Here is a 14,201-nt window from a genome sequence, read left to right on the forward strand (position 1 = left end):
TAGTTGATGTGTGATGAATAGAGAATGTGTTATTAATATGAGAAATATACAACTTTTGAAAGAAATATAGATGGGGTGTGATATTTTTCATAATCACGCAATAAATTACTATGTCTATGTTGGTTGGGGTGTTTATTGTTTTTGAGAACCCTTTTCACAAACATGGACAACAACCGAAAGACGGGACACAATTGTTAGCCATCTTCGGACCTCATTGTTTTCGATCGTTTTAGAACTTTAACGTATTTTTTTTCTTTTTCCTTTCCTTTTTACAGTTTTTAACTTATTTTACTTACTTCAAATGACATCTTTCGAGTGAAGTTTTTCAACTGGTGATTGATATCACAGAATTGGTTGAAGAATATAATTCTTTTTTTTTCTTTCTAATTTTCTCTTTTCTTTTGATATTGTTAATTTTTTTTAACAATGATCATTGCATGCAGTTGCAGAGGTACAGTTTGTTGATCGGGTACTGTTGAACCTGGTAATTTTTTTTATATATACATATAGCATATAGTAGTACATTAGCGGACACACTCTTTCTTATTTGATGAGTCAATCCGTTATCATTTAAAAAGTATTCGAATCTGTTGATTATGAAATATCTAGTAAAAAAATTTTAGTAGTTGATTTTTGTGTCAAACATAAAAAGAATAAAAAAAAAACTATACAAATTACTAAACAAACAATAAAAACTGGCCAATAAGACCAACCTACATATAAATTGTGAGAGAAACCCGAAAATATTTATAGAATAAGCCAAAAACTCTATCTCAAGTAACATACTTACAAAACATATTTCTTTCGTTTTTCAATTGTAAAGACGCAAATGAAATTCAATATTGACTTGAGCATGAGCGAATGATTCAGAGCTCTTTGTCTATGCCCCACCCATGTAATGAGTTCATGGTTTTATATATCTAGATTAAGATTAAGAAAATGAGACGTGGTCCCTAATCTATTGTTAAAGATGGATCAAACCCTGGTTTCGACCTTTGCTTCGCCAGTTGGCATACCTTATTAACTTTCAGAGATTTTTTTGTTGCATCTTTCACAAAATGATGAATGTTATAAATGAACGAACAATTGAGATGGCACTGCTGAAGTGTGAGGCCATGGAGAGAGCATTGTAGGATATTGGGCCGAGGATAGGGCATTGAAGGGGCTCATGGCAGGGGTTGGAGCCGAGGCCGAGACATAAGGGGGAATTGGAGGGGCTTGGGGCGGGGGTTCGGGGTTGAGGCTGAGGCAAAAGGAGGTCAAAACTCAATGGGCAGGGCCGAGACTAGTTTGATATCACAAAAGACAAGACGGAGAAAATCTATCTCACATTAGTTTCTTTTTTGTTATTTTAATAGTATAATGTTATGTTATATAAATTTTCATATATACCAATGCGACATACTAATTTTGTTCTACGTTTAGATAAAAGTATATAAAAAAAAACTAACATAAACGATAAAAGTTTATCTGTACTTTACAATGACAAAACAAACGATACCATCTAGACTATTTTCGCAACTGTACATGTATTATTTTTTTTGGGTTTCAAGTGTAAATTTCGTCTCAATTCCGGTGAAAAAAAATGTTGATTACACAGTTGTATTTTAAAATTATATTTCTTTTGCATTGTAAGCTAAAACTAGTATTGGTAAATGATAACATACCGATGCCGTGACGGTCGAACAACATTGATACCAATATTAATACATTTGAAACGATTACCAGTATAAGTCTTATATGGTTTTCGATCGATATAAAACACATGCCAATACCCTTTCAGTGCATCATAACTTTTATTTTTTGAATTTTCTTTCGTTCGTTGGTATCATGAATTCGATACCGTTACAAATCAAACCAATACCGTTTGAATTTTCGTCATAACACCTGGAGAAATACAAAACCAATTATTATTATCATAGACGAAGCTTATCGAGGGTCAAGGGTGGTCCCCGCCCCACCCCCAGTTTTTTTTTTCTTTTACGAAATAGTTTAAAACTAACCCTTTTTTTTGTTCGTAAATTTGTATACACATTGTAAATATACCCTGTAAATATACCCGTTTCTAACATTTAAGTCCGCCTCTTAACGTTTTTCGACATTATTATTATTATTCCCCTTAAATTAAGTTTACCCCACTAGACCGGTCACGATAACCTTACCCCAGTCGCATCTTCTTTTTCGAAACCCTGAAACCGCCGTCTTCATCCTCTGCTTCTTCACTCACCGATTTGCACACACAGGTACATCTCAATCATCACTCTCACCTTCTTATCCTATCAATTTGTTCCAGATCCATACGAATCGTGTTTCCGATTCACCTCACCTGTTTACCGCTGAATCGAGCGCATAATATCAGTTACTTTTTCGCTCCGTAATAGATTTAGGTTATTATCATTTTATTTATACGAGAAATTGATTTGAGTATATTGCATCTGATGCTTGCTGTTAGGTTTTATTTTATTTTATTTTAATGTTGTGTGTTATTGTGCAGCTTTAGGTTAACATTTGATTGAACAAGATGGCGTCGAAATTTTGGAGTAACCAGGTTTGTTTCGTTTATATGATAATTATGGATTAGTTTATGTTTTATGATTGAATATAATTGTCGCTGCTGTAAACGAACCGAACCAAACGCTGTTCGTTTATGTTCGTTCGTTTCGTTTGATTAACTAAACGAACGAACACGAACGGAGGGCGTGTTCAGTTAATTTGTTTGGGAACGTTCGGTAATGTGTTGGTTAGTGTTTGTTTGTTAAGGTTTTTAAATATTTTAATGAATTTTTTAATTTTATTAGTTAGATTACACAAAAATTATTAAGTACAAAACAAAAATATTTATGTGTATTATGTGATTTATTAGTATGTAAATTAACATATGAATATGAATGCTGAATAAAATACCAACACGAATTTTGTAGCCGGACCAAACCGTTGATACTGACTATTCTTGGTTAGCCAGATCAAACAAAATGTTGTTTTTGTTCGTTTGTGTTTGTGAACCGTTCACAAACAAGTTGATTTCTGTAATGAACCAACACGAACGAGAAATTTTGTTCGGTTAGGTGATCGGTAGTCGTTTGCGTGTCCAATAAAAGCTTAATGGACGAACATGAACAAGGTTTTGTTTGATTTGGTTTTTTTTTTCACTACAGCTGTAATTTAATTTTAAGTTATATTAATGCACAAATAAGTTTAATTGAACTATTTATGTATTAACTATTTGTACATGTTAACAGACTGACAGTGAGAGTGAATCTGAAGTTAGTGATTTTGAGCAAGATGATGTTAATGATGGACAAGATGATGCTGGTAATGCACCGGATAGGAACAAGTATCTCGACAACGGTGATAGTGACAGTGATGATTCGGACATGCATAAGCGTGTTATTAAGTCTGCGAAAGACAAGCGGTTTGAAGAGTTGTCTACGACTATTGATCAGATGAAGAATGCGATGAAGATCAATGATTGGGTCAGCCTGCAGGAGAGTTTTGACAAGATTAACAGGCAGCTTGAGAAGGTGATGAGGGTCACTGAATCTGATAGGGCTCCCAACAATTACATCAAGGCGTTGGTGATGTTGGAGGACTTTTTGAATCAAGCTATGGCGAATAAGGAGGCAAAGAAGAAGATGAGCAGTAGCAATGCTAAGGCATTGAATGCTATGAGACAAAAGTTGAAGAAGAATAATAAACAGTATGAGGATTTGATTATCAAGTGTAGAGAGAATCCTGAAAGCTTTGATGATCAAGTAGAAGAAGAACCTGAGGAACAATCAGATGATTCGGATGCTGATACTGACACTGGATCAGAGATTGACGATCCAACAAAAGCAGAAACCGAGTCAGATGATGACGACGAGTCAGAAAAGGAGGATGTCCAACCTGGTTGGGAGAGAAAGATGACCAAGAAAGACAAGTTACTGGAAAAGCAGTTTAAGGATCCAAACCAGGTGACCTGGGATACAGTCAACAAGAAGTTTAAGGAGGTTGTTGCTGCTCGTGGTAGAAAAGGAACCGGAAGGCTCGAACTTGTTGAGCAGCTTACATTCTTAACCAAAGTGGCTAAAACTCCTGCTCAGAAGCTTGAGATCTTGTTCAGTGTGGTCTCTGCACAGTTTGATGTTAACCCTGGTTTAAGTGGTCACATGCCTATAAACGTGTGGAAGAAATGTGTCCAGAATATGCTTGTGATACTTGATATCCTCGAGCAGTATCCTAACATTATAGTTGATGACACTGAGGAGCCTGATGAGAATGAAACTCAGAAAGGAGCTGATTATAAGGATACCATACGCATATGGGGAAATCTTGCTGCTTTCCTTGAAAAGATAGACGTTGAATTCTTCAAGAGTCTGCAATGTATTGATCCTCACACACGTGAGTATGTAGAAAGGCTTCAAGATGAACCTTTGTTCTTTGTTCTTGCACAAAATGTTCAATCATATCTTGAGCGTGTTGGTTCCCACAAAGCTGCAGCAAAGGTTGCATTAAAGCTTGTTGAACTTGTGTATTACAAACCTCAAGAAGTGTATAGTGCTATGAGGAATTTGGCTGACCAAGCAGAAGCTGAAGATGGAGAGGAATCGGGTAATGAATCAAAAGGGGGACCGCCTGCTTTTGTGAATATACCTGAAATTGTGCCTCGAAAACCTAGTTTTCCAGCAAGTAGTAGGGAACTGATGGATATACTGGTCTCTCTTATATACAAACATGGTGATGAAAGGACAAAGGCTCGTGCAATGCTGTGTGATATTTATCACCATGCAATTTTGGATGAGTTTTCTGTGGCTCGTGATTTGTTGCTTATGAGTCACTTGCAGGATAACATTCAGCATATGGATATCTCAACTCAGATACTTTATAACAGATCAATGGCTCAGCTTGGTTTGTCGGCTTTTAGGGCTGGGCTTATTGCTGATGGACATGGCTGTCTTTCTGAATTATATTCAGGTGGCAGGGTGAAAGAGCTTCTTGCACAAGGTGTCTCTCAAAGTCGTTACCATGAGAAGACACCAGAACAGGTATTTGACTTTGAATTATTTTTAAAATTACATTATCTAAGCAATACGAAATGACCATTACCTTGTAGTGTTAATGCATGATTGTTTAAAGTTTTCACTCTATTTATTTGTTATTTTGGTGATGTGTGCTAACAAGATGTGTTTATTATCTGAGTGCGTGTTTACTTTGAAAAACAATTTTATTTTATCATTATGATATTTGATGAGTGATGATGTAAAGTGTTTATCAGCAAGCCATGTTCAAACTGTTTTGTCTTCACAAAGTTGTTTTAGGGAGGGTTTAATATGTTCATACCAAGCTTTTTGATGTGCAATATATCTTTACGTCTCTCAAATTCTTTGATAAGTTGGTTTTTTGTTTGTGGCATGTGGGATCGTCTATATGCTTTGTTACTGACTAGCTTTTGTAAAAAGATTGGTTTCTCCTTATTGTCTTTATATTGATTCGAGACAAATGGCACTTTAAAGCATGAGTGAAAGCGATTGTTGGTTTATTACATATGCGTTTTTGAGAGTCATGGTTATGTGCTGATTTCTTTTACATGCTGATGATGTGCATTTGTACGACCCTTATTTAAATGAAACCAGAAGCTTAAGTATTGGCAAGTTGAATTGGCTAGTTGATTTGCAAGTTTACCACCTTTATTCATATGAAACCGGAAGCGTAAGTTTTGGCAAGTTGAATTAACTAGTGGATTTGAATTTTGGCCACACTTATTCAATGTTTTTGTCATCATAGTTAACATTGATTATGATTAAAAGATGGACAAAAGGTGTTTGGTGGGTCAACCCAACTTAATCCTTTTCGTTTGATCTGCACTTAAGTGTGATATGTTTCAACTTGTAATATGCCTGTTTGTACGTTTAATATCTATTCACTGACATATACAGGAACGCCTGGAAAGGAGAAGGCAGATGCCATACCACATGCACATTAACCTTGAGCTTCTAGAATCAGTACACCTAATATGTGCAATGTTACTAGAAGTTCCCAACATGGCAGCAAACAGCCATGATGCAAGGCGCAAAGTCATAAGCAAGACACTAAGACGCTTATTAGAAATAAGTGACAGGCAGACATTCACTGGACCCCCTGAAAACGTTAAGGACCATGTAATGGCAGCAACCCGGGCTCTTAGCAAAGGCGACTTTCAAACATCCTTTGATGTCATCAACTCACTAGATGTCTGGAAGCTTCTTAAAAACCGTGAATCAGTTCTGCTAATGATAAAAAACAAGATCAAGGAAGAAGCTTTGAGGACTTATCTTTTCACTTTCTCGTCATCATACGAGACATTGAAACTAGAACAGCTGGCAAAGATGTTTGACCTTTCAGAGAGTCAGACTCATTGTATTGTTAGCAAGATGATGATTAATGATGAGCTTCATGCAGGCTGGGACCAACCAACTCAGTGCATTGTGTTCCATGAAGTTGAACATAGCCGGTTACAGACTCTAGCTTTCCAGTTAACCGAAAAGCTTTCGGTCCTTGCTGAAAGCAATGAGCGGGCGGTTGAGGCTAGGCTAGGCGGTGGTGGGTTGGAGTCACTACCAAGGCGGCGGGAGGGTCAGGACTATGCAGCGGCTGCTGGCGGTAACAAGTGGCAGGACAACCAGTCTTACTCATTGGGATGGCAGCAGACAGGGTACGGCGGTGGTCGGCCGTATGGTCCTGGTCAGAGCTATCAAAACCGGGCTGGTCAAACTAGAGGTGGATATCAGAGCACACGGTATCAAGACAGTGCAGGTGCAGGGCGGAACTATGGTGGTTCAGCAGCTAGAGGTGGTCAGATGGATGGTTCGAATCGTATGGTGAGTCTGAACCGGAGTGCTCGTGCTTAGTGGAAGGTAAGGCGTTCGGGTCAAAAGCAGTCACTGTTTTTTTTAAACGAATTTCGTGAGAGGAAAACAATTTTAGACCTTTTTATCTTTCTGTGCTTGAATTGTTAGTTATGACTGTTAAGTGATCCAAGTATCACATAAGTTGCAAGTGTGTTTTTTGATTATGCCTTAAATTTTGTTTTTGAGATAATGGTAATTTTGAACTTGTTAAACCTTTTGACATGTTTGGTTGGAGGAATTTTGCTGTTTTGTTTGCTTAATAAAGGAACTGAAAGCAAATGTGTTGTAAATGTAATTAATTCCAGTTTTTACACTTCAGAAAAAATGGTTTGGTTCTTGTAAACCAAATGCTATAAAGTTTTAAGAGGAATAACATTAATGCTGACTGTGGCGGGCGCTAAAGCCATGTATGCCGGTTAAACCATAAAAGCGCCAAAATCAAATATCGGGCGCTAAAGCCATGTATGCCGGTTAAACCATAAAAGCGCCAAAATCGAATATCGAATGAGTTTTATTCGATGCTTGCTGTTAGACAAGGTTATCAAGTGAACAAGTCTACTTGGATGCCTGCTGTTAGACAAGGTTATAAGTGTGTGGGGCTTGTTACAAATCCAACCAATAATATTCACCCTCTTTATCATTTTATATTAAAATATATTTAAAAATTACGTTTTAGGTAAATTCTTAAATCGTTACATCTTTTTGTGATGTGGTAAGAGTCTTATGCCTATGTGACAGTAGTGTGCCAAACGTTATTTTTTTTTTAATTTTTTTTTTTGCTTTTTAAGTAAAGAGCGTGCTAAACTAAGTAACAAACCTACCGGTTATGTTTATGACTAGTAATAATTAAAGAACACGTTAAAATGTTTAAAGTAATCTTAAAGAAAGTCAAAGACGAGAAGTCAATAAGTTGTACATTAAAACTTGCTATCTAAAAATTTCGATAAGGTAGTGGCCTAGTGGACATGTTTAAAGTAATATTAAAATTTGTTTTTGACAGCTTATACTCGTCTAGTGACCTAGTGAACGCCACATACTCGTCTAGTCTTTCATAATTAACTGGTGCTGCTGAAACTCTATGCTAACAAACAAATATATATAGCAAAAAATATTATATTTTTCTTCTATAATTGTCGAAGCAAATATATAAAATTACACAAAGTTTTATTGTAGAAGGAAGTCCTACAAAGCGTCAATAATAATGCTAGTACTAATCTATACTATATATAATACATCAGACAATGTCAAATTAAGACACTTGATTTTAAGAGTTTTTCAAATACTAATGCATAACGTACATGTATTAGTAGGGGTAAACTTATCTATTAAACACAATTCATTTAATTTACAAGTTTGTTCCCTTATTTTTAACCATATTATGTTTTTAATTTAACTTTTAAGCTAAGTAACTAACTTTTCATCCACAATTTTTAAACGACTATAACATTTTCATACGTTAATATTTTTATAAAAAAAATTATATCATAAAAACGGACATTTTATTCTCTTTAATTTGAATATGATACTGTTATAATTTTTTTTTCAGTTTAAATAAATTAATATGTCAGGTAAGGTTGTTCAATGTCGGTTTGATGGTTTTTAAGTTAAGCTTGTGAAACCAACCGTTAACACCGATTTTTTGTTGTCCAAAACCAAAATGAACCATTGAAAGTTAAAACTGAATCGTTACCAATGGCCTGATTCCAGTTTGGTTTTACAGTTTAAACTTTAATAATAAATTTAGTTTAAAATAATTGTTAATTTATCAGTACCATCAATTTTAACTAAACACCAACATAATATGATATTTGAAAGAATCATAATATAAAATTATAGTTTTAGCTGATAAATGGGTAAACATTAATTGAAGACCTACGACGCGAAATAATAACAACAATAATTACAAAAACAATTATACTGCAATTAGGTTAATTTAAAGTTGTAATAGTCAAGTTATGTGTATTAAAAAGATTATGTTCAATTACATTTTAAATATATCTAATATATATAACAAAACATATATAATAATTAATAATAAAAAAATTAAAATGTGTTTAACATTTACAGTCTGGTCTGGTTTCTATGACTGGTTTCCAGTACAAACCGCGAACCAGTCGTTCATTACGTTTTGAAAATTTTGAAACCGACCAACTAACCGAAAGGAAAAAAAGAAATAGAAAAAAGAAGGCGAACCAATGACCGATTTAAACGATTTCAAAGTTTTAACCGAACTATAAACATTCAAATTGTTACGTGATAGTGTCTTAGTTCAAATACCATACCCGTCTAGTTTTGACATTATTTTACTAATCTCATGAAAATAACGTTAAAAGTGGCGGAAGGTTAATCAGGCATCATGTGGTGGCGTTGATAGCCGAAAGACAAGGGCACATGCACCAATCAGCTGGTGTCCCGATGATTGAGTGCTATGTGCCTTATGTCCAAGGCTTGATGCAAAACTACTATCGAGCCGGGGGTCTCACCGGAAGCAGCCTCTCTATCCCTATGGGATAGAGGTAAGGCTGTCTACATCTTACCCTCCTCAGACCCTACCATAGCATTGCTATTGGTGGGATATATCTGAGTACGATGATGATGATGATGTCTAGTATTAATATAAATACTCCTATAAATATTAATATCAACGACCCAACACATTTTGACGTCTGCTTTACTAGGTGCTGTTTGTTTTTTAAGAGGTAAATCGTCTGCAGTCTGCGGACTACATCTGTAAGCATCTGTAGCAGAAGAGGTGGACCAAACCTCTGCAATCTGCAAGAAATAGACTGTTTGTTTTTAACGTCTGCAAACTGATAAAATAAAACAGAGTGTTTTTAAACAAACCGAATCGAACAAACTAATGGTAATCATCAAAATGCATGGTAACTCATCAAAATGTCATTTTTATTATATAAATATAATTCTTAATAATAATAATAATAATACTGAATTGGGATTAAAAGTTAAAACCTGAACAGGGGACATGGTCGGGTCCGAGTTCGAATCTCCAATCAATCGTTCATGTGAGGCATGAAATCATTGTTCCAGATCAACTCATCGGAGGTTAAAGGGTCTTCCTTTTCACCGCCCCAGTACTTACGGAGCTTGATGGTGGTGGGTGGTCTGCCGTAGTCTCCCGGAGCAACACTGGTGCCCGGTACTTACGGAGCTTGGTGGTGGGTGGTCCGCCGTAGTCTCCCGGAGCAACGCCGGTGGACCATTTCCGGGGCTTCTTGTTGGGCAAGATTATCTTGGTCGGCAAAGTGGCTGAATTGGAGTCTTGTTGATCGATGGGTGTTGCTGTGCAGGTTAGTGAAAGATACCTACAACTGATTGCAGCCATTGTTATTGTTATTGTTAATTGATTGGAAGTGCTTTGAAATATGCTTGAACAATGATGAAAAAAATAAGAAAGAGAGGAGAAGAGGTGAGAAGTGGGTTGAACAATGCTTCTAGGAGAAGAGGACGTGCAGACGTTTTTTAATGAAACGTCTTCGGAAAAACAAACACACTGCAGAGCCCAACGTCAGCGCGTCCTCTTCTCAGTGCAGACAAAAGAGGTACAGAAGTGCTTTTGAGTAAAAACAAACAACACCTGCTCACTCATAACGCTCCGACTGCAAACTTCGATTTCTCCGGTAAGCCTTCTCTTCTTCTTATTATTATCAACTCAAATTCACCCGATCATGATTCTGTGTTCGATCCATTTTATGAGATGCGTGCATTCCAAACCCTAATTTTTAGGTTTTTTACTTCAATCTCAACGAACTGATGTAATGAATTGTACAATCCTTAATTTTGTTAGTTAGTCACGACGATCTAACATTCATTTTACTAATTATTGAATGTATTTGTTGATTTATCGTAATGATTGTTAGTTAGGGTTTTTGAATTTCGGCAACGTAAGTTTCTAGGGCTTGTGAGGTGCAAATGAGCGGCTCAGCTTGGTTCGTTTAACTTACACAGAGCTTGCGCTCGGCTCGTGAATTGTTTTCGAGGCTCGTTTAGTATTTCTGAATTTATTTTGTATATTTATAATTATTTTTGTATTTGTATTTTCAATGATAATTTTATGTATAGGGGAATGTGAACGTACAAACTAAATTAACGTTCTACCTGTACGAATCAAGTATACAACATAGTGTAGTTATGTAATTAAATCGTAGTGTAATAACGCTATGCTATGCTGTAATTACACTAAGTTGTATATATAATTACACTACTTGATTCGCAATTTGTATTTGATCCAAACCGTATGTGTACGTGATATATATTATTTAGTTATTTTTTCATAATTTTATGTAGTAAATTTATAATTGTTAAATGCATATAAATATATATTATAAAAACTATATTAATGACAGGCTTGTTTAGGCTCACGAGCCAATCTCTAGTAGCTTGCGAGCAACTCGGCTGGTTAACTGGTTATTGTATAGATAGTTAGATACTAGTGGTTTAATTTTTAGCGTTTGTGTGCAGATGAGTTCAAATAATGGAGGTGGTCAATTTAATAATAAAGGTAAAGGTGTTGCTGGAAGGCCAAACTATGATGTTGACCAGTTGAGTGAGGCGGTTCAGGATGTGAACCTGGATACGAGTCAAGATGGCGGTTGGGGGGTTATCTCGAAAAAGAACAAAAATAAAGGTGGAAACAGTGCTGCTGCTAAACAATGGGGTTCTTCACAGGGTGGTGGTTCTAAACCTAATCCATGGGGTCAACCTGATGGTCAGAGAATCGGTGGACGTGGGAATGGACAGGTCAGGGCTCCGAACAGCGGACGAGCGGGTCAAGTAGGTGGCAGAGGCGGCGGTGGTGCGAATGGCCTGCCGGTGAATAGATACTATGAGAGTAACCAGAATTCAATTGCTCCACCGCTTCAGACTGGGTGGAATTGGAACTTGAGGCCTGGGCAGGGAAGAAACAATGGTGGAAATAACCAACCAAATGTATCAGAACAACATGCTGAAGAAGATCATGAAGAAACTGAGGAGGTTGAAGAGTCTGATGACGAGCTGCTTAGTGACGAGTATGATTCTGATGAAGTGCCTAAAAGTCACGAGGAGCAAAAGAAGAACAGATGGTATGCTGAGTTTTTCAAGACTTTGGACACGTTGACTGTTGACCAGGTCAATGAGCCGACGAGGCAGTGGCATTGCCCTGCGTGCCGGAACGGGCCTGGTGCCATTGACTGGTACAAGAGTCTGCAATCTCTTGTAACTCATGCTAAAACTAAAGGGTCAAAACGAGTCAAGATTCACAGAGACCTTGCTGCACTTTTGGAAGAAGTGCTAAGAAGAAAGGGTGCGACAGTTAATCCAGCTGGTGAGTCGTACGGTCAGTGGAAGGGGCTGAGTGAAGTTGTTAAAGATAGAGAGATTGTTTGGCCGCCAATGGTTATCATCCGGAACACACAGCTTGAACAAGATGAAAACGAAAAGGTATATCATTAATTCATTAAAAATTGTTTTAATTCTATATTACATAAACGAGTTAATTAATTGAAAACTGAAATCCTAATTGCAGTGGCTTGGGATGGGAAACCAAGAGCTTCTTGATTACTTTGGGTCATATGAAGCACTGAGGGCCCGCCACGCATACGGGCCAAGAGGGCACAGGGGTGTGAGTGTGCTGATATTTGAATCCTCAGCCGTTGGATACACTGAGGCTGAACGTCTGAGTAAACATTTTGAAGATGAAGGAACAGACCGAGATGCGTTTGAGCGCCGCCCTAATTTGTTTTACCCTGGCGGTAAACGCAAGCTTTATGGTTACATGACTACTAAACAAGACATGGATTTCTTTAACCAGCACTCTCAAGGTCGGGATTATTCTTTCTTTGTGTTTGTTTTCCTTTTTTCAATCGTTTAAAATGCATTTGACTTTCTTTTTGTGTTTTTTAGGGAAAACGAAGCTGAAATTTGATATGGTTTCTTACCAAGAAAAAGTTGTGAATCAGCTAAAGCAAATGAATGAAGATAATCAACAACTGCATTGGTACAAGAACCGAGTTGTGAAAGAACAGATGAATGTTAAGGCACTTGAAGAGTCATACGGATATGTGTCTCAGAAACTGAGGAAGACTGAAGAAGCGAATCGTATAGTGAGGGAGAGGACACAACTGTATCATGAACAAAATAAGGAAGAGGTATTTTTACAAAATATTGCTATGCAATTTACTACTTTTGTATAATAATTTGTTTTCTCATTCATTCATTCATGTGGTGTTGGTATTAGATGGATTCGCAAGAGCAATTTTTCAAAGAGCAGCTTAAGGTAATTCAAGAGGCCAGGAATGAAAAAGAAGATCGTTTTGATAATTTGAGGCGTGCTGAACAATCTTTTCCAGCTATGGATCCTCAGAAGAGGTATGTCATAATACATATTTGTTTATGTTATTGTTATTGTTATAATTTACTGAAAAATTATGCAGAAATTCGGAGCTTGAAGAGATGAAAGAATTTGAAGAAGAGAGGGAGAAGTTAGTGAAAATGCATGAAGAAAAGAAGGTTGAGATGAAGAGCAGGCACTGGAAGGAAGAGATCGAGTTGGAGAAAGGGTTCGATGCTGAGTTGACTCGGTTGATGGAGAAGTACACCCCCAAATAGAGAGCGAGTGAGAATAGAGGTCATGCATGAATTGCGGTCTAGACTTTGAATAAAATGCTTGAATTGTTGCCTGGTAGTATCTTAACTTTATGGTTGGTTACTCGCAACTTTAACAAGAGACTGTGATTTGGATCATGTGACTTATTTTGATGAATCAATCATGTTTTATGAGTAACAGTTGAGCTTCTTTGATGAAAAAAATATTAAGATTGATTGATTATGTGTTCAGTCATTTATGGTGAAGCTTGGGGTTCGGTTTATCTATCGAAGCTTTCCCATAAATAATTGCTGTTAAAACATTGTAGATACATGAACCTTACATGACGTGCGTGTTCGTGAGTTTGCAGGTCAAATCTGAACACTGTCACAGTTTGTTTAACTTGAATTTGATATTAACTTGCCCATTTTGAGAGCGGTTTGAAACCGCTCCTAAAGGTCTTGTTTTCTACTAGTGTTTTCTTGACTAAATACTCTTTAACACCTAAATGAGCTGTATGAGGCTTTTGGGGTTAACAATCGCGGGATAAACAAGACGAAAACGTCAGCCTAGCAATAAGTTGAGCATGCATCGTGTAATACTGACGAAAGAAAAACGTCTCTTTTGTTATTAAAGGTCATTAACGGATTAAAATGCAAAAAAAAAGAAGAAAAAAAAAAGAATTAGGCAGAAGCAGCAGTGATTAACAGCAAACTTTTGAACAGCAAAACACGCACGCATAAACTCATAAA

General features: G+C 36.7%; 2 protein-coding genes across 2 annotated transcripts; both read left to right on the forward strand.

Annotated features, from left to right (window-relative positions):
- Positions 1-2,141: 2,141 nt before the first annotated feature.
- On the forward strand, positions 2,142-7,084 carry LOC143552492 (eukaryotic translation initiation factor 3 subunit C-like). The gene is made up of 4 exons (XM_077042707.1): positions 2,142-2,243; positions 2,495-2,548; positions 3,240-5,024; positions 5,916-7,084. The coding sequence occupies exons 2-4, from the start codon at positions 2,522-2,524 to the stop codon at positions 6,864-6,866; spliced, it is 2,763 nt and encodes a 920-aa protein (XP_076898822.1). The 5' UTR covers positions 2,142-2,243; positions 2,495-2,521; the 3' UTR covers positions 6,867-7,084.
- A 4,261-nt stretch (positions 7,085-11,345) lies between these two features.
- On the forward strand, positions 11,346-13,647 carry LOC143552493 (protein SUPPRESSOR OF GENE SILENCING 3-like). Its single transcript, XM_077042708.1, has 5 exons — positions 11,346-12,305; positions 12,391-12,685; positions 12,768-13,012; positions 13,102-13,232; positions 13,298-13,647. The coding sequence occupies exons 1-5, from the start codon at positions 11,346-11,348 to the stop codon at positions 13,470-13,472; spliced, it is 1,806 nt and encodes a 601-aa protein (XP_076898823.1). The 3' UTR covers positions 13,473-13,647.
- Positions 13,648-14,201: the final 554 nt, after the last annotated feature.

The sequence above is a fragment of the Bidens hawaiensis genome, unplaced genomic scaffold (assembly GCF_021521415.1).
Source record: "Bidens hawaiensis isolate Kalapana, Puna unplaced genomic scaffold, B.hawaiensis_p1.1 tig00016935_1, whole genome shotgun sequence".
Lineage (NCBI taxonomy): Eukaryota > Viridiplantae > Streptophyta > Magnoliopsida > Asterales > Asteraceae > Bidens > Bidens hawaiensis.